Raw genomic sequence first — 20,944 nt, forward strand, 5'->3', positions numbered from 1 at the left:
AGCTAAACAAATTCTTCGCTCGCTTTGAGGCACAGACCTTCACCCCCGCACAGAGGACCCCCCCAACGATCGGGTGGTGAGACTATCCCCAGACAGTGTGTGGACGTCCCTTTAAGAGAGAGCTTCACTGCTAAGCCCTCATCTGTGTGGGTGTCACGGTTCGCTTGAGGACTCACACGCAGGACTCAGAGGCACAGTCAGTATTTATTACAGTTCCACCAGGTGTATATACAAACAGTGCAGGGGATAGTGCTATATACAAAGCGGTGACAGGGAAAAGGCTCCGGGGAAATCCAGGTAGGGAAAAGACACTTGCTCCTCTCCAAACACTCACACAAAAAGGGAATCCGCTCGGGGAATGCAGAGTCGAGTCCAGGGGATCTATGTACAGAAGGAAACACACGTTAGAGGTTTTGCACAGGGAAGCAAAAGAGAACTTGCTCAGAGCCGGGCTGCACTGACGCGAGTCACACACACGATCCAGCGATGAGTAGAAGCCACTCCCTGGCTTAAATGCTGGCTGCACTGATGAGGCCCAGGTGTTTCCTCTTCAGAGGGGCGTGGGCCGAGGGCGTGAACCCACCATGAGTTCCGCCCTGGCGAGAGAGCGAGAGAGAGAACACTACTAGTCAGCGGCCTGCTGATCCCCTGGCCGTGACAGTGGGGTTCAAATCCCTTATTCAGATTAAGATTTTATGTGACATTACATTGGCAAAAATTAAATTTACTTGAGTAATGTGAGTATTGGAGTAAGTACTTGAGTAATTTTTGAATAACTTTAATTTTGTAATGTGCATATTTTATGAATAATGATGTTTCAATACTTTAATCTACTGAATAAGTAAGAATTAGACTTAATAATCTTTTTACTTTAAAAAGGGAAATTGTGTACAATCTTTTATTCTCCAGAATGCACATAATAAAAATGTTTTGGGGAATGTATATGCTTTTTAAAAACCAATTGCTTCTTACCTGATGCATGCTATAACTTTCAGCAAAACTGAACTAAAATGTGTTAACAAGCTTACCAAATAAGAAATGTTTTATGAATTTTCTTTGCAGAGCGACTGGAAAGCCGGCTGTTATCAAAGCCCACATGCCCTAAAAAGGAGGGCGCGCTGGCCAGTAATGAGTTCATCACTAAGTTTAAGATAAGAGTTGATCAGAATAGAGGCGATGATGAAAGTCTGGAGCATCAGTTGGAGGCTGCCAACCTGTCTGATGAATCGTTCGAGGCCCAGACAGAAGTCAACGGACAAATATGATCACAGACATTTTAAAAACGCGAGTTGAGAGTTAAGGGGAAAAATATTGTAATAAGTATATATTTGAATTGCACACTAAGCTATAAAGTGATGGCAGCGAGCACAGTGTTGCAGGATTTAATTAAAAACACATCTGACTAAGACCAACTGAAATTTAGAGTTGTGTATAATAAAGTTTATTCATGATTAATAAAACAAATCTGTAATATTTTTCTTTCTCTTTTGTCCATTTGAATCTCGCTACAGCTTAAATAAAAGAAAAGAATGTGTTTGGAATAAATTAAACTCTATTCTCTCTTTTTCTTTCTTTCTTTTTTTCTTGGTGGGTTTTCATTTGCAATCAAACGCAACATTATACAATTATATAGTATAGTAAGAAATATCCTTTAACTTAATTTAGTATTTGTTTTTTCATTTTTGTTTTTATTGTTTCCCCTTCAGTTTTGTGCTTATAACATGTTCTAATCTGACATATTATGCAGTAAATTATTTTTGCAATAACTTAACAGGCCATTGTGGGAGCCAACATTCACTTATCAAAGACATATTTGTATATTCTGTGGGCTGCTTTATGGTTGTGTCATTTAGAAACATAAGCCACAACAGACTTCCACCGGAGAGTACTTAAAAATGTATTTTATGTAAAGATATTTTAATTAACTACTATATTAAGAGAGAACCTGTTGTTACATGGATGAATTGTACAAACTGTAGAGAAATAAGTTTAAGCGTGCAACTTTTTATTCATTTTTAACTGTATTAATGTTTTTATGTTGATACAGCCGCCTCATATCTGTTTCCTCAGTGTTTTTTAAACCATGTACTCCATCTATGAGTGAGAACATGAATAAATTCCTTTCCAAATTTGTAGTTCTTTTTTCCAACTGTTTTGAGTATATATGTAACATTTCTTTACACACAAATGCAGGTATTCTTTTGCACCAAGACGTTAAAGAAATGCTAAGAAAAAATGAAAATACTACGTTGCAACCTGTGTCTATCTATCTATCTATCTATCTATATATATATTCGTACCCTTTTTTCATCATCTAGTTTACTGTGCCAGATCTTCTACTGATCCACTGAGGCAGACATGTAAAAAAACATGAACTAAAGCATATTTCTGTATATAAACAGGACTTTAAATCTTTATCAACAGCTACTTTAGAGGAAATTCTTCAATAAACTGCAACCAAAGGCTCAACTCAGAGGACAAAATCCAACCTGTTATAAATAGTGTGACAGCAAACTTTCTCTTGTGTAAAGTTACAAATAGGAGTAATTATCCACAGGAGCTTTTATACATAATGAAGTTATAATTCGTCCTGTAGAAATTGTACATTTAAGCTATATAGTTCCCGCTGTGATAACTCTGCTATGAATGCCTCTTATTAACTTTTATGCTTTTACAACCCACTATGAGCAAACACTCAGCAACAGTGGGAAGGAAGAACTCCCTTCTTGAAGGAAAAAACCTCTGGTAGAACCAGGAAATCTGTCTAAACTAGTTGGGGGTTAGAGCAACAGATGCAAGTCTTCAGATCATTTGCAGTGTGACTGTCTTTGTGCACACTTTAACCTGATTCAGTTTTCTTATTTGTCAAAATGCACCATGGGTAAAAAACAAAACAAAAAACAAAACAAAATAGTAATGAAGGAGAATCCTCAGCAAAGATGAATTAAACAAGTTTTATTTTGATCCAATTTTACTTTAAGTAAAACACATCTTTATTTGATGACTTTAATGTCATCAAATAAAGACAGTTTTGATGGAGCTCCTGACCCAGCCCAAGCTCTCTATGAAGACGAGGAAAAACTCCCCAGGGGGCCAGATCGATGGGAAGAAACCTCGGGAAAGCCCATTCAAAGAGAGATCCCCTTTCCTGGGATGGCTGGGGGGGTTACAGGAACTCCAAAAAAGCTAAATTTTTATTTATTTATTTTTTAAGATTGACCCATTCTATCTACTCCTGTCCAACAGAAAAAAGGAAGGAAGTTACTACAGCGTATCACACTTATATGATGAGGTGTGAATTGTGTGTTTGTGTGTGTTATCTTAGCCAGGGGTGAAGCTGGAGCTCCTCCAGTGTTGGGCGCTTCTCCGGGACTAAAGCTAAACATGCGTCCAAGAAATCCCGGCATTCTTGAAAGAAAGAAAAGATCAAAAAGATGAAGATGATAGTTCTAGTGATCCAAGGCATCAGTGAATCTGGAAGTGTGAAGTTTTCTTACCTGTGGACAGACGCTTTTTGATGCTCAGTTGCTTTGTGAGGAACCTCGCGGTACTAAAGTATCGTGCATGAAGCGCTTCATACAACACCACTCCCATTTGCCACACCGTGGTGGGTCCACACCTGTAGCAGCTCCTAATGTACCACTCGGGAGGGATGTGAAGAGGAGTGCCTAACAAACAGACACAATTGCAATTTCTTCTAAAACAAAAGACACAAATTGTTACATCTGTGAAAAGCAGGAGCAGAATATGTTACCATAGAAGATGCGATACAGAGATCGCTGCTTAACAAAGCAGCTCAGTCCAAAGTCAATGATGCGAACTCGAGGCACATCTGAGCCGGTCTCAATCAGAATGTTTGGTCCCTTGATGTCCCGATGAAAGATGTGTTTATCCTCAAGTTCCTTTACAGCATCAACTAGTTGCTTCAGAATGACCTGGAAAAGATGAAAAACACAATAATGAGTTAATGCTTTTCTGCCTTGATTGAATGCTGTACAGTCTAAGGCTCTCCCAGTCAACCTACCTTGGCCTTGTCCTCTGTTAAAGTTCTTCCATGTTCTGCTTTGTATTTTTGCAGGTCCACAGCGGGGACAGGTCTCTCCAGCACCAGGATCAGCTCTTTGCCAAGGTCGAACCACTCCAGCAAGGACACAGGTGCAGATATTCCCACTGACCCTTCTGCTTCACCTGCAAGTTTAACCATAATGGCCACTTCCACTGAGAGCTTCTTCCCGCTTTCATCCTGAAATGTTACAACAAAGTGGATGATGAGGAACGCCGCATTCAATCCAGTAATGTAAAACTGATTCAAGTGTTGGACGCTTACCGCCACTTTGCAGTAGACTTTATTTTTGGGAATGTGTTTGATGGCAACCTAGAAGACACAGAGCATTGGTGAGCATTTCCTCAGTATGACATAATGAAAGGTGGAAACACAGCAGACGTCTCAGTTTACGATATTATCCATTATCTGCGTTACTGCCTGTCTTACTACCATCATCTGAACACTTACTGGAAAACGATCTTCTATCCGGTAGCCAGCAAACACTGCTCCGCAGCCTCCTTCTCCGAGCTGGTGCTCCTCCACATATCTGGCTTGGAATTCACCTGAACAGACAAAACAACAAATCTTGTTTTATTACAGCTGTGACACAAATTACTCTCCTCTGTAGCATAAATGTTCCTTTTGCCCTTCCCCTGAATATAAAACCCAAGCTGCTTGCTACTTACGTTTTTGGTCTGCCACTGATTTTTTGTCCTGGTCCACATTCCTTTTTTTTTTCTTGGGTGACTCTCTGTTGTCTCCCGTGGCCTTTCTTTTGCCATTTTTTGCGCACACCTGTTTGTTGTTCAAGTCTGGAGATGTGGAAAACACCAAAAGCACATCAGCTCACTGGATGATAGACACAAACACTAAACACTAATATCTTAAACCTAGCAACCACACTTAATCTACCCCCTTATTCAACTAATTAGCCTACCTTTACCAGAGTCCAACAAGGAGGATGCTTGCTCCTTGTCACCGCTCATATGGTCGAGAAGTTTAGCCTTCTTTGCTTTCTTTGTTGTGCCCTCTTCATCTTGCACAACCTTGCGCTTCACTCCTTTGACCACATCTGAGCTGGTGGAAGGACCAGCCTGCTCAGCGACCCTCCTCCTTTTTATTGGGGTCTTCTTTTCAGGACTGGCCTTTCTTTTAGCAGTCCTGCTCTTACAATCTATAAACGACAACAACACAGTGGTGAAAAAGAGTCCCCGACATCAGGACTGGAAGCAGTTTGGCAAAGAATTTGAAATTGCTTTTGCTTAAATTATCACAAGTTTATTCTTGGGATAAAAAAACTGACCAGTGCGAATTGATACTAGGTTTACTAAGTCTTAGATCTTGATGACACTTGTTGCTCTGTTTTCACTGCTCAGTCCAAGAATAAACCTGTCACATTATTTTACCAAAAGACAAAGTGCCCCAGTAACCTTTCTTTGATTAGACATGTTGCACTTACGTTAGTTTCGATCAAAACCAGGATTTAAATCCTCTAAAAATGAATCATTTTATACACAGAGCCTCAACGTTGTTAGAAATGTAGATTCTGTTATTTGGGGGATTTTTTTTTACTTACCTTGATCTCCTGGATCTTTCTTATCTGCCTCAGTCGTAACTTTTCTTGTTTCCTTTTTCATTTTAATTTTTTGAGAACTTTTAAAATAGAAAATGTCACCTTAATGAGTGAATAGTCCTTCAAATGTCTGGATGCTTGACTTTTCTAACTAAGCTGTATAAGTCAGTTCTGTAAGTGAGCTTTAAAAGTAAACTCCGGAGACTATGGCAACACAACATAAGAAGCTTGCCTTTTAGTGACATCACTGACTGCCAGTAAAAGTGTTCCAAGTAGTTTAAAGAAAAACACTCTGGCAGACAAAGCCATAATATTTCATATAATTCAGTAATTTCACATTAAACTTTCTTTCATTATCCTTTCATTATTTGTTTAAAGACTTGATGTGTGGATGCTACTATGAAGACTTCTAGTTGAGCAAACACTAATAAACACTGACTAGTTTATCTGAGATAAAATATAACTGACTGCAGCCTTTATTCCATGTGTTTTGTCTGTGAATGCCCCCATGTACACATGTAACCTCCACCCACTGCAACACCAATAATGTCCCGGGGCAAAGCGGGGTTTGGTGAACCAGGAGCTGTGCGCAGCCCGTGTCCACCAAAGCCTGGTGTATACCCCCTTGACACCTTATTAGGATGCTGTACCTCCATGACTGCCTGGCATGCTCTGCTCCTTCTGCCCTGGCAATCAGATGATCCTCAGCCAGGGTGGCTTGCTGGTCAATGGCAGGGAACCCCTCAGGTGGGCCACTTTGTCCAGCAAACCAATGACTGTAGAAAACATGGATGATCTAACAGTTCTCCAAAAGTACATAAAGTACTTACCTAAAAAGCAGTTAATGTAATGTTGCATTTATTTATTGTTATTACATTGTTTTACAGCAGCTAATTAAAACCATCATCTTAACTACATGTTTTGTTTTTTTGTTCTTTGTTGTTGTTGTTGTTGTTTTGCAGTTGTCCTGTAGGTGATGGTGTAGCACAGAGACTGAACTAGTGGCTAGCTAACATAAGAAGGATGTACTTGAAACTTTCATCTCATCTTTGCAGCGTTCACTTTGAAGAGAATGTCTTTACCAAGGACTCACAGGTTAAGTAACTTTACAATTGTCATATTACAATATATAATTTTAGAGCATGATTACAGCTCTGCCATCTTGATTGAAAATTAAATACATCTGGAATACGAACAGCTGATCGGATCGGCAAAGCGTGTTTCTGGAATATTATGTTTTTGTTACTGCAAGCGCTTTTTATGCAATTTTTGCAAAGCTGTATGTGGAAGGAAACCGTGACCTAGGACAAGCTGATGGCATAAGATGTAAGTACAACTCCTCTGGTTTCATATGCAAAAAAATTATTGCGCTAGCTTACGCGGTTCCCGGTTCTACAGGGATTTAAAAATAGTTACGCAAAACAGAGCGTGCCCGCTCCGACCGGCTTTAAAGAGTTAAACATGTAACAATCGAATTGCATCTTTCCATTGCCAGCCATCTCATTTTGTACAAATCCAGTCAACTCTTCCAAGTTTGTGTATTTTTTAAACCCTTACAAGAATTGAAATGTGTCCCAAATATCTGTATCCCATCAGAGGCAAGTTTCTTAAAGGAGAGGTAGTAGCTGCTCCACCATAGGACCAGTAGGACCTCCAGCACACAATGAACACTTAATTAACATTAACACATTTATTAAAACACAATTTTAAACAATAACCCTTTTCTTTTAGTGTGTTTCAATTTGTTCCTACCGCTCCATTGGAACAGTGTACTATCCAGTAACAGCATCCAGCTGGCAGAAGCATACACCTGCAGCAAGGAGAATCTACCAGGCAGGATAGCGCAGCGGAGTCATCAGATGAGGATGATCATGAAGTGGTTCATCCAGCAGGAACAGGATACCAAAAGGGGAGGGAAAAAACACAGAAAGCATAGTCATGACTAACTCAGTGTCACTAACAGCTCATCTAGCAGTCTTAACATCATAAAGGTACAGGCTGGTCCATATAAAAAATATTAACAGAAAAATAAATGCTGTTAACCAAATTTTCTTAGGCAAAAGCACATAATCTTGATATTTGACCTTGTATCAGCCGCCATATTGGAAAGGTAGCCAGGTTTCCTTAGCTGCTAGCTTGCTAACAGTCTGCTATCCAGCCCGGTAATAACTTCATTCACATATTTTACAACATTTAGCTTTCTTCCTTAACAAAAACATCGCAGTTGTGGATTTGAATCTCGCTGCAGCATAATAAGACCCAGAACATTCAATTTGAACATGTGCTGCAAGCTAACTCCCCAGAGGAGTTCATGCAATGGCCAATGCCTGTCAGATTCGGCTAATGACTTCTCTGTCTAACAACACATTAAAACATCAGTTTCAAGTACAAATGTTTCATAAACTTATCTACAGCGGCTCATATTAAATGTACCCAAGTTTCCAGCTGGCAGTGGGCACAAGAACAACACTCCTCATCAGATCAAGGGAGGAAAAGAAAATTCTAGAGCTGGGCTGGGTGGCTGCTATGTAGGGTTGCCAACTCCCTGAAAAATAAATAAGAGACACCTCGTGGCCAGGGCCGGGCAACCCAGTTCACCCTTCCCAGTGTGGTGAATTTTGTAGCTCTTTTTTTGTGTGTGAAATTATTTTTTAACCATTTGACTTGAATTTGATTTAAGCAGATGCATATTCTTTGTGATATGACCATATGGGAAACAAATGATCATTTAGCCATTTATTTTTAGCTCAAAATGACAACATTAACACAGTAAAACAGGTCTCTTTCTTAAATAGAAGCCTGTCATGCTTAACTTTTGAGAATATAAGTAAATCTTTCTTTAAAAGAACTCTGTCCTGCTTAACTTAAAATTATATAAAATAATAGAAAACAATAGAACGAAAAATATTCTTGTAACAGTGCACATTTAGTGCATTTAGTACAATTGGCTTCAGTTGAGGTATTATTTCAGCTTTTCTAATGCTAATCAGCTGCTCCTGTTTGTAAACCCACTTGTTCCCATGATTACGCATCATAACTCATCATCATCATTAATCTATGTATTACTTTTATGTATTAGTCACCTATTTGTTGTAATCATCTATCCTTGCAGTTGTTTATTACACAAAATAAATTATATTATCACACTTCTGGCCACATAGCGCTGATATTCACTGCACATGCCCATATTAACCAGAGGGTTTGAAAAAAACAAACCAGTGTTTACATACCATATCTGCTTCTGCCGTGGCCTGGTGGACAAAAAATTGGTTAAGGGTTCTCCGAGCTTTCACGCCCCTAATGTTCTTCATGTGCCCACCACTAGAAGCATGCCTATGGAAAAAGTGCGCCGGCACACAGTGCAGTGCGCTTTATAGGTGTTATCGTGCATTTTCCCAGCCAGGTGTTTTCCTTTTCCCATTCCTCCCTGTACTTTTGCAGCCTTTTTTTTCTTTGTCTGAACAAACAAACATTGCTGCTCTAATGCTGGGCTTACACTGTGCGATTTTTGGCCCAGTTTGAGCCGATTTTTGAGTCGTGCGACCGATTTGGTGATCGGCCCGATTTTGGCCTTCGTCGTGCATCGTGTAGTATACGTGGGGTAACGAGAAGCGATTAACACCTCACGACCAGCTCCCGATATCAATCGCTCGTGAGCCGCTAACACTGCTCACGCGCAAACACGTAAACGTCGGTGAAAAAGATGGAGCAGCACGGCTGTGCAGCGTGTGAACTGGACACAAGCGATGGAGGCACAACTTGTAGAACTTTGGAAAGCTCATCCGAGCCTTTTCGATGTGGCATCACAAAATTATCACGACCACAACAACCGTGAATATAGTTGGATTTACATTGCTGCTCAATCACAGCTGCCTGATCATGTTTTTCATTAGCAATTTAGCAAAGTTGATGTTGGTGGTGTGTGTGTCTGTGTGAGTGAAAGACAGAGAGAGAGAGAGCGACAGATTTTCTGTTATAACCTTCATTTTATGGACGCACAGTGTGAGCGCTCAGGTCGCATCAGAGCATCGGGCGGTATAGTGTGAGACCTGCATCGTGACCTACCAACTTCTAACCCCTGCGCGTCAATCGTGCAGTTTGAGCAGGAGCTGAATAACGTGACTGAAAAAATCGCACAGTGTCTGCCCAGCTTTACTGCCCAGGTGTACTGTCGTCCGAGACTTGCACCGCAGTGTCGGCGTTTGTTTCCCTGTTGGCCATGCTTGTTGTTGTGGTCATCTGTTGTCTTCCGGTATTTTCTCCGTAAGCGACCTTTCCTCGACCAATGAGATGAGCGGTAATCTGAATTGTCATACTCGAATTGTCATAAGTGTGCTGTCAGCTCATTGGTCACAAAGCAGGAGAGGGGCTGGGAATTATGTTTTCAAACAAAGCGTTAATTCCATTAACATTTATAGACTACTTTTGATTCTCACTGTATTGCGGGACAAAGTGCGTCCCTTATTAGCTCAATACGGGACGTGTACTTTTGTTTCGAAATACGGGACGATTCCGTTTTTTAAGGGACGGTTGGCAACCCTATCTGCATCACAGGTGACTCCACTCATCCGTCCAACACCTTCTTCAGTTTGCTGCCATCAGGAAGGAGACTGAACTGCCGAGGTTGAAGCTGGCTTCAGTCTCTTTCTACCCCAGGTCTCACCACATTTCCAAAATGTAAACTCTGAGTCTCATAAGAAATGTGGTTCAAAAAGATGTGCTGATCTATGAATGCATCCTTACTGAAAGCTAAAGATGTCCAGCAGACAAAAACAGCAGCTGAATGAACAGTTATCATGAGCGAGTGTATAAACACTATCACAGGAAATAACAGAAATAAACTGTAGTTTCCATTTATACCTGTAGTATTTTTTCAGCTCCATGTCATCTTCCAATATGTCAAAATATGATTTCATTGCATCTTAAACAAATACAAACTTCTTTCTTCCCCCCAGAGAGCCAACAGTTTACTATCAGAACTGAGGCTGATCATTAACAGGGAGCAGCAGGTAACAAGGTCATCAGCAGTGGAGGAAAGTATGGAAGTAATACTCAGCTTCATATTTGAAGATACTCGAGTATCTTAGCTGCAGGTCTGGAACAATGGTTTTATTTCCTTTCCCATTAAACATCTCACACAGCCCCTCATCTGTGACCCTTAGCAAACCCACTGGATATCTACCTGCACATAAAGGAGATCAGATCAGTTCCATCTAGACCAGCTGTAACAGGAAAATGCTGCTTACACTTTGATGCATCACTTTCAGTTTGTCATATAAGACAATATATCAGATTGAGGCATTATTTTCCTGCAGTGAGTAAATCTACTTTGTACTTTACTCTTTTCAAACCTTCCAGTTTATTCACACAATAAAACATCAACACAATATATGAATTCATTCATTAAAATCAGTTTTTCCTCATTTGTTTGATGATTTTGACAAAAACAAACACAAACACACACACATGGTCTGCCATACTCATAAAGAGAAATGTCGACATTTTTCAATACAAATATTCCAGAAACATTTAGAGGATAGAGAAGTTTACATTTTCATGTGGAGAAATATTTTAGTAAATCAAAATGATGAGCAGTGATAGCCTCCATAAACAGTCACAGGAAAGATCTCCTTTAAAAACTCAGAAATATCAAGAGAACAACTAGAAGATGTGGAGGTACCACCCATAATGTTTGACTGACAGCTGATCTCTGTGCAGAAATGATGGAGAGAAAATAAAATGAAACTAAAACACAGATTTAAACCCACAATATGAAAGACTTCAGTCTATTTCACTTTAGTCAACTCAGCTGTGGCTCCACAATAATCATCATAATGGTAGTAAACCATCAGTCCAGCATAGTGAAGCCAAAGTCCAGCATAGAGCGGCTGAGTGAATGTGGTCTGGACTCTGTGGAGGAGAGTCATGGTTTCAGAGACGCTGTAGAAGGACAAAATACCTGCTCTGTGATCCAGGTACACTCCTACTCTGGAGGAACGAGGACCTGAGACAGGAGTTTTGATGTTGTTGTACCAAAATGTAAAACTGTTGTTGTAACACTCTAATGACCAAGATTTGTCATTATGTCCAAACAAACATTCATTACCACATCCTTCTCTGCTGATATTCTTGTATGCGACTGCTACATAAATTTCTCTCCCTCTCCACTCCACCTCCCAGTAACAACGTCCAGTCAGACTCTCTCTACTCAGGACCTGCCGCCATCCAGTGAATCTGTCTGGATGATCAGAATAAGACTGTTGTTGATTCACTGCTTGCGCTTTTCTGTTCCCCTCTGATAATAACAGCTGTTTGTGTGCTGTGTTTGGATCCAGTGTGATTTCACATGAATATTTTAAGAATTCAGCTCTGGTCTTTGGCTGTGGTTGTGGCAGTAAAACATCCACTTCAGTGACTGTCAGTGAGATGTTTGTCCATTCCTCTCTCAGAATGTCCTGTAGTTTATCTCTGAGCTCTGACACAGCTGCTGTCACATCCTCAAAGTAGCTCAGAGGACGGATATTGATGCTGGATGAGTCTGTAGACTCACTGAGTGCTGACAGTGAGGGGTAGTTGTGTAGAAACTGGATGTGATCCTCTGTGTGTGAGAGCTGCTTCAGCTCAGCATCTTTCCTCTTCAGCTCAGTGATCTCCTGCTCCAGCTTCTCCTGAAGCTCTTTGACTCGACTCACTTCAGTTTCCTGCTGGGATCTGATCTGCTGCTTCACATCAGAGCTTCTTTTCTGGATGAGATGGATCAGCTCAGTGAAGATCTTCTCACTGTGCTCCACTGTTTGATCAGCAGACTGATTGATGGCCTCCACCTCCTGTTGAAGCAGCTTCACATCTTTCTCTCTGTCCTGGATTCTCTGCTGGATGTTTTGTCGACTCACCTCCAGCTCTCTCTGCCTCTCAGTCCTTTCTGCTGCAGCTGAGACTGTGTCGTGGCCTTTATGTTCATCCACAGAGCAGAGATAACAGATACTCTGCTGATCAGTACGGCAGAACATCTTCATCACCTCATCATGACGAGAGCAGATGTTCTCCTGGAGCTTCTTGGAGGGCTCCACCAGCTTGTGTTTGTCAAATGCAGGACATTCATAATGAAGCTTAACATGTTTCTCACAGTAAGAGACCAAACACATCAGACAGGACTTGAAGGCTTTCATTTTTCTTCCAGTGCAGACATCACAGGCCACATCTTCAGGTCCAGCATAGCAGTGATCAGCAGGAGCAGCTTGGAGTCCAGTCTTCTTCAGCTCCTCCACTAAATCTGCTAACATGGTGTTTTTCTCCAGGACAGGCCTCGCTGTGAAAGTCCTCCGGCACTGAGGGCAGCTGTAGATTTTCTTCTTTTCCTCTTCATCCCAGAAGCTTTTAATACAGTTCATGCAGTAGCTGTGTCCACAGGGAATAGTCACCGGATCCTTCAGTAGATCCAAACAGACTGAACAGCAGAATTTTGTTTGATCCATTTGCTTCATGTGCTGTGCCGTTTCACCGTCTCTCAGTGACTGTCAGACAGTTTCACTTCCTCTGAACACAAACAACCTCTGTGCTCTGAAGGGAAACAGATCTCTGCTCTTGTTCACCTCCTACAGGAAATGAGGCTCACCAGCAACTGCATTTACACCATGTTGTTTAGACCCATCCTGATACAGACACATCTGTGAAGGGAGGCAACAACAAGTCATAAATGCTTATTTCATGAGTGCCAGGGTTTGTTATGTTTGATTTACAATATGCAGTTAAAACTGTGACCTAGCTAACCTTGTTAACTAGTAACTTAGCCTATATCACTGTTCATCTACAATCACGATGAACACCGGTGTACCACAAGGCTGTGTGATGAGCCCTTTCCTCTACTCCCTCTTCACCCACGACTGCAGACCTGCTGATGGTTCCAACACCATCATTAAGTTTGCAGATGACACCACGGTGATTGGCCTCATCAGTGACAACGATGAGGCCGCCTACAGGGAGGAGGTGGATCGTCTGGCTGAGTGGTGCGACAGAAACAACCTGCTGCTTAACACTGAGAAGACCAAGGAGCTCATCGTGGACTACAGGAGGAATGCTGACCCACATCCACCCATCCACATTAAGGGGACGGCTGTGGAGCGTGTGAGCAGCTTCAAGTTCCTGGGAGTCCACATCTCTGAGGATCTCACCTGGACGACCAACTGCTCCAAGCTGGTCAAGAAGGCTCACCAGCGCCTCTTCTTCTTGAGGACTGAGGAAGAACCACCTGTCCTCAGACATCCTGGTGAACTTCTATCGCTGCACCATTGAGAGCATCCTGACCAACTGTATAACAGTCTGGTACGGGAACTGCTCTGCCTCGGACCGGAAGGCGTTGCAGAGGGTCGTGAAAACTGCCCAGCGCATCGCCCGAGCACCACTTCCTGTGTCGGTGGTGTCTGAAAAGGGCTGGGAAAATCATCAAAGACCCCAGTCACCCATCACATGGACTCTTCACCCTCCTGCCCTCTGGGAGGCGCCACAGGAGCCTCCGGACTAAGACCACCAGGTACCGGAACAGCTTCTTCCCCACAGCTGTCAGACTCCTGAACTCTGCCTCCTGACATCTGACCCACGTTAAACTCATGGACTGAACATACACACACCCACAATGGACAACTGTACCCTCAAACACACAATAATAACATGGACTGAACCACCACTCACAACCACTAGCACTTTATATAGCCTCTGTAGAAACTATCTACACCCTCACTTATCTTAACTGCACTACTGTATAGCTCTGTGTAAATAATCATTCTACATTCGATAATCTTTAATCCTACAATTGTTTACCACTTGCATAGTTCCCATTTCTGTATAGCTGTATATCTCAGATTCCTGTAAAGTTATTTATTTCATATTCTGTATAGTTTTTCATATTTATATCCTGTTCATAGCTTGTACTCACTACAGCCTGTACATACTTATAGTTATAGAATATTCACAACATACTTCATACCGTGTACATTATAACATACCATAATAGACCCATTTCTGTAATATACTCACATATCTATAATATTGCTAATATATATTGTAATATATCTATATCACTAAAGCACTTCTGGATGGATGCAAACTGCATTTCGTTGCCCTGTACCTGTGCATGTGCAATGACAATAAAGTTGAATTCTATTCTATTCTATTCTATATGAAATGCCTTGTGGCGATGATTTAAGTAAGGTAAAACTTTATTGTAGAGCTGGGCGATAGAACGATAACGATATGTATCGCGATATAACTTTTTCTCGATAGAAAAATTAAACTATCGCAATAGACCTCGCCGCTCTTGTCCTCTTAAAAAAAAAAAAACAAAAAAAAAACAAGAACAGCCAATCCAAATTAAGTAGTGCAGAGCCGAACCAATCACAGCCGCAGCGTCACGTGACTTGTTACGTACAGCACAAGTGCCAAGCCGCACATGTGTATTTGTTTGGGAAGCAGCCAGCCACCGTACCGCCCGGGTAATGGAGGAAATGAGTGTGCCGACTAGAAAAATCAACCGAGCGTGACCAAAGGTTACCGAAGAGAAAACAGATGATGGTTCCAATGCCGGAGAGATTGTCGAACGGAAGAGCCATAGAAGTTCCGTAGTGTGAAGGTATTTCGGCTATTTCAAGTCTGACAAAAAACAGTAGCGTGCACTGTAAATTGTGCCGAAAGCAAGTCTGGAAATACAATAAACTGGTGCATGCGCTACGTCCACACGTACCCGGGTATTTTTGAAAACGCAGATTTTTCTATGCGTTTGCACCTTTCGTCCACACGTAAACGACGTTTTTGGTCACTGAAAACGAAGATTTTTGAAAACTCCGTTTTTGCATTTAGGTGTGTACTAGAAAAACGGAGAAAACGCAGCGTCAAAGGATTTTTTGACGTCACACTGCGCGCCACGTTATTGTGTCGGTGAAATGAATTTCTACAATACTGTTACTGTTAATTCTAATTTCTGCAGTGTTTAAATGCTTACATATACACACAGTTACTGTCCCTCCACACATACGACTCTGTTCTGCTTCTATGCCCCAGCTTTGTTTACTTTTTCCCACCGAGGCTTCTAGACTTCTGATTGGCCAACATTTCTGCACGGTTAGGAATCTAGCTCCACCTGCTGCTTTGGCATGTTCATAGCAGCGTTTTCCTTCATTTCTCCCTTTATGTGTGGACGGGATTATTTTTTAAAACGAAAACGGAAAATCTCAGTTTTCAAAAATACCCGTGTACGTGTGGACGTAGCCTCAGTCTCTGACTGGAAGCGCTAATTCGTCATTCGGCTTTTGTCAGACTAAAGTAACTGTTAAAACTGTTTGAAAAGCTAAGCTATACAACAAGGAGAGATTGAGAATTTCCTTTTAGTTCTGTTTATTTGATATTGACAAAAGTTAGTCAGTTTTGTCTGTTCTTCTGTAAAACAAACTAAGATTTATTTTTAGAATTAATATTTTGTTTCTAAGTGGAATTGACAATTTAGTCTGTTTCGTTTGTTCTATTTTGAAACTTAAACGCTTTAGCGGCTGCCTTTTGTGTAGTTTGCAATATTTGCCTTTATTTATCTGAAAAAGTCTCATGTTCCTTAAGTACATCTACCCTGTTGAACTTATTATGGGAAATAAATATTTAAATAAAAACAAGCTGCTGATTATTTCACATTTTACTTGTGAGCAACGGCACATTTAAATCTTACAAATATAGTTATTTGGCTTATATCGTGATAGATATCGTTATCGCCTGAAATGAAAAAAACATATCGTGATATGAAAAAATCTTATATCGCCCAGCTCTACTTTATTGGTATAGTACCTTTTGAGATAATAAAGCGCTCCATGATAACGCTGGTTACACCCTTGTGTACAGGTGTTAAAACTCCAGTCCTTGAGGTCCTGAAACTTTTACATGCATCGCTGCTCCAACACACCTCAATAAAATTAGATAAATTAGCAAGAGCCCTGACTGCATACTGAGGTGGCAATTCAGCCATTAAATTCATGTTATAGCAGCTCATGAATGAACGTGGCACAATATAAGCATTTTTATTGTGTAAGTACATTTTTTCCAAACACTTTCATTTATTTCAAACTAGAAAATGCATTTTCTGAAGAAACTGCAGTGTGAATGCTGATAACTGAACGTTTTGAGTTGAAATAATTGCTGAATGTTAAGTTAAAAATGTTGAGGTTTAGGGGTTCCCACCTCAGCATGTAGTCAAGACTCTTGCTAATGACCTACTCATTTTATTCAGGTGTGTTGCAGCAGGGACACATGTAAAAGTTTCAGGACTTTGACACCCCTGCCCTTGTGGATTAAACAGGACGAATTTGTTACACTCTTAACTCATCTAAACAAGGCATTTTGTAGAGGGTACAGCAGCCATGGCAGTTTTTCTTGAAACAACTAATCTCACGTGTTGACTTTTTCTCAAAATAAGCATGGGAACAACTGTCTACAATAAATCAAACATATGTTTCACTCATTATGTAAGAATTGTTATACAAATGACCAGTGCCAAGTAGGGCTTGATCATTTTGATCGTCGACTAGTCACCGATTATTTTTGCGATTAGTTGACTGATCAGACCATGCATCCATTGGACGCACAGCTTACTGCACTAGCATGACCCATCCTCCAAATCCGGGGAAAAGGACGACGCATTTGTCGGAGTCTTCGAAATGGACAGCCTTCGTCGCGTCGCTGTAACGCATTTGGCCTACAAATGCGGCCTCCGAAGGATGCCGCCCCTGAATTTGGACAGAGCTACGATGCCGGAGACTGCTTCTTCTTCTTTTGCCTTTAACGGCAGCTGGCATCCTTGAACATGCATTGCTGTCATCTTCTGTTTCAGTCCGTTATTACACTCTTAAATCCTACTGCTTATTCCTGTCTTTCAGGATCTTACAAAGCTTCAAACGACGCGTCGACTATTAAATTAGTAGTCTACGATTTTGATAAACGACGTAATAATGACTAGTCGACTAATCTTGGCAGCCCTAATGCCAAGTGTACTGTGGTGTAAAAAAAGTCATTAACTGCATGCTTGCTTCACCTACTTAGCTTTAGTATTTTAATTTCCTAACTGTACATCCAAAGCTTTGCTCACTGCAGCTGTATTGCGCAGTTATGTTACACCCCTGAAAGCAGAGGGGAAATTACGAGTGATTTTCAAGTGATTCTCTCATGCAGTAGTTTAATGCAATGAAAAATGAACATAAGTAATTCACATTGCGTACTGCTCAATGTCACACAGTGGAAGAAAGAGCTAATTAATAACCCAAAAATAACAATTGAGTGCTTACTATTTGTATCTGAACATGTTTCCGTACAAAATAGATAACAATAGAAACGTTTGTAGCTCGTGCCGGTGTTCCAGATCTACTGGCGTTTAGATCAACTGGCGTTGGTCGAACAGATGTGTGTCAGTCTTGCGTTTCAGGAGCTGCTACCGACAAACCAGCAAAAAAACGCCAAATGTGTCACCTGTGACACTTGTGAGGTTGTCTCAAACACACTCCGTCAGTCTTGATGCTGTTGAACAACAAAATGTTTAAAAATGTGGCGAGTTCACCTGGTGATATCCTCATGCGCGACGCGATCACGAAAACAGCAAACAAGTAACACCACGCCGTTGTTGTTCACAGGACAGCAAGAGTAAACGATCGGGAGACTCTTGTCGTCGTTATCGTTCCCCTCGCACGGTTTATTCCTCCGAATTCAGCGTTTTTGCTTCACAACTACAGCGTGCTGTTTACTTTGTGCACTAACATGGAGTTGAGTCAACCAGCGCCACCTCTGGCCAAGTGCCACAGCCTACAGCCAGATCAACCTGTGACACACATCTGCACCACGTTTGAATTCGTGTCATGCACATTTGTACCTTTCAATTGTGTCTGTTTGTGCGTCATGCAAACAAACCTTTGAAATGAATGAAATGATATCATATATTTATTATCAGCCTACATTTGTACAAAATGCCAAATGACATACACATAAGAATCACCATCCTGATATCAATACTTTTGCCCATACGAAAAATGTCGTGAACACACTAATATTTCACCAGTGTTGTAACATCACATGTCGTTAGCGTAGTCTGTCTGTGTCTGCCCTCTGCAAACAAACATGTTAGAGTTGGTTGTGATATACAGTCTGCATAAGTGTGGTCAATCTAATAAACATTTGTAAGGAGATGGCAGTTACTGTGAATGTACAGCAGGTGATTAGTAATAAACAGCCAGACAATGGCTCTGACAATCTCATTCAATCTTGCAGATTGCACCTTCTGTGGAAAGTGATACCACACGGTGTGTGTGGACTTCCCTTGTGCAGAAGGCGACTACAAATGTTGTGGGTGCTAAATAAACAGAAAAAAGTGATCCCTGTTGTCTTTGCTTACTGATTGTTTTCAGTGTTGACAATCCACATTGCTGGCATTGCATCTTTCAACATGTTTGTGGGCAGATTTGGATGTACCAGGGGTAAGTGCAGCCACTCAGCCTCTACTCACTGTGATCATAGCAGCAGGTGCAGATGTGTCACAAGTTAATCTAGTAGTGGGCTATGGTCATGTGTTAGTGGTGGGAACAGTCATATCCACTCACTCTCACTGGCTGTTTATTACTAATCACTGTGTAACTGCTGTGAATTCACAGTAACTGTCGTCTCCTTACAAATGTTCATTAGATTAACCACACTTATACAGACTGTATATAACTCCAGCCATGTTGATGAATTGCCTATATTGGCTGGAAATATTCATTTTCAGGGAAAAGACACAGACTATGCTAGCGACATGTGATGTTACAACACTAATGAAATATTGATGTGTCATATTTGTCCAAGGCGTATTTCATTGTTATGGAAAAAGAGAATATCAAAATCATGATGACCAATTGGAGTGGTGATTTCTATGACTTTGTGTATATAATTTGGAATTTTGTACAAATGTAGGCCAATAAGGAATATATGATATCATTTCATTCTTTTCAAAGGTTTATTTGCATGACGCACAAACAGACACAATTGAAAGGTACAAATGTGCATGACACGAATTCAAACGTGGTGCAGATGTGTGTCACAGGTTGATCTGGCTGTAGGCTGTGGCACTTGGCCAGAGGTGGCGCTGGTTGACTCGACTCCATGTTAGTGCACAAAGTAAACAGCACGCTGTAGTTGTGAAGCAAAAACGCTGAATTCGGAGAAATAAACCGTGCGAGGGGAACGATGACGACAAGAGTCTCCCGATCGTTTACTCTTTGTGTCCTGTGAACAACAACGGCGTGGTGTTACTTGTTTGCTGTTTTCGCGATCGCGTCGCGCATGAGGATATCACCAGGTGAACTCGCCACATTTTTAAGCATTTTGTTGTTCAACAGCATCAAGACTGACGGAGTGTGTTTGAGACAACCTCACAAATGTCACAGGTGACACATTTGGTGTTTTTTTTGCTGGTTTGTCGGTAGCAGCTCCTGAAACGCAAGACTGACACACATCTGTTCGACCAACGCCAGTTGATCTAAACGCCAGTAGATCTGGAACACCGTTAGCTTAATGGTCATTGTGCAACTGAGGCTCAAAACCGCGATCTACCCACTAAAAATCTATAATAAAATGTCTCTGAAGCTCACAAAATAACGAAAGACTACCTATAAAATATCTCAACAACGTACAGAGTATAAAATATCATGTTTTGATCACCATTACCTTAAAACACGGAGGAAAGAATGACGAGGGTGATTTTGAGATGCTTCTCTTCTGCAGTAGTTTTGTAATGAGGAGAGAGCGCGCGAAAGCCCCCTGGTAGAGAAAGAAGCCATTACCAATCGATCCCAGAAAAGACTTACTAGCCGATTACTGATGTACAGATCGCAGTTCTCTTGAATCAAATGACAACCATTAATGCAACATGAAAAATAACCAATTTAAAACAATTTCGCAGTGTATTTACATTGTTTTCAGGCTTAAGAATTTGTATTAACTGAGTGCCTTTTTTTTTTACTGTCAACTCTTTTAGTACAAAATCAACTTATGAATAACACCTGTATGGAGTCTTTTGGTACTGCTAAGGGGCTATAAGGGTAGTTTTCCACCCTGTCACAGTTACAGCAGCACTTTGTATCATCCACAGTCCTGAAAATTTTGGTGCATTGTTGTATTGTTTGGTTATATTTTTAAAAAAATTGAAAACGAAAAAACTTTTTGTTATTCGTGAATGTATTTTACTGTATTTATTACCAGTGCAAATAATTCAATTATTCATAATGGGCACTCCAGTTTACAAAAAACTTGAAGGAATTTAAAATTTAACAAAT

General features: G+C 40.9%; 2 protein-coding genes across 6 annotated transcripts; both read right to left on the bottom strand.

The window, feature by feature from the left end:
- Window positions 1-185: 185 nt before the first annotated feature.
- Window positions 186-9,885, bottom strand: LOC113010034 (serine/threonine-protein kinase pim-1-like). Of its 5 annotated transcripts, XM_080292997.1 has the most exons (13): window positions 9,684-9,885; window positions 8,849-8,869; window positions 7,371-7,444; window positions 6,269-6,394; window positions 4,983-5,219; window positions 4,732-4,857; window positions 4,514-4,608; window positions 4,328-4,375; window positions 4,025-4,243; window positions 3,755-3,935; window positions 3,498-3,668; window positions 463-3,408; window positions 186-381 (listed from the first exon to the last, which is right to left on the bottom strand). In XM_080292997.1, the coding sequence occupies exons 4-12, from the start codon at window positions 6,285-6,287 to the stop codon at window positions 3,317-3,319; spliced, it is 1,188 nt and encodes a 395-aa protein (XP_080149123.1). In that variant the 5' UTR covers window positions 6,288-6,394; window positions 7,371-7,444; window positions 8,849-8,869; window positions 9,684-9,885; the 3' UTR covers window positions 186-381; window positions 463-3,316. The 5 variants fall into 5 exon arrangements, with proteins under 5 accessions (XP_080149123.1, XP_080149121.1, XP_080149122.1 ...); XM_080292995.1 differs by lacking the exon at window positions 6,269-6,394; XM_080292996.1 differs by having other exon boundaries at window positions 6,269-6,448; window positions 8,849-9,885.
- Window positions 9,886-11,208: 1,323 nt separating this feature from the next.
- LOC113011344 (tripartite motif-containing protein 16-like) lies at window positions 11,209-20,604 on the bottom strand. The gene is made up of 2 exons (XM_080292992.1): window positions 20,337-20,604; window positions 11,209-13,285 (listed from the first exon to the last, which is right to left on the bottom strand). Exon 2 carries the CDS (start codon window positions 13,100-13,102, stop codon window positions 11,405-11,407), a length of 1,698 nt encoding a protein of 565 aa, XP_080149118.1. The 5' UTR covers window positions 13,103-13,285; window positions 20,337-20,604; the 3' UTR covers window positions 11,209-11,404.
- Window positions 20,605-20,944: the final 340 nt, after the last annotated feature.

Source organism: Astatotilapia calliptera, chromosome 18 (assembly GCF_964374335.1).
Source record: "Astatotilapia calliptera chromosome 18, fAstCal68.1, whole genome shotgun sequence".
Lineage (NCBI taxonomy): Eukaryota > Metazoa > Chordata > Actinopteri > Cichliformes > Cichlidae > Astatotilapia > Astatotilapia calliptera.

What these genes read in the sequence shown, in the direction of transcription:
- LOC113011344 (XM_080292992.1), bottom strand. Translation starts at nt 13,102, where the DNA reads ATGAAGCAAATGGATCAAACAAAATTCTGCTGTTCAGTCTGTTTGGAT.
- LOC113010034 (XM_080292993.1), bottom strand. Translation starts at nt 5,682, where the DNA reads ATGAAAAAGGAAACAAGAAAAGTTACGACTGAGGCAGATAAGAAAGAT. An exon ending in GAAAGATCCAGGAGATCAAG is followed by an intron (nt 5,220 to 5,621) that starts GTAAGTAAAAAA and finishes TGTCGTTTATAG; the next exon opens with ATTGTAAGAGCAGGACTGCT. An exon ending in ATCAGTGGCAGACCAAAAAC is followed by an intron (nt 4,609 to 4,731) that starts GTAAGTAGCAAG and finishes TTGTCTGTTCAG; the next exon opens with GTGAATTCCAAGCCAGATAT.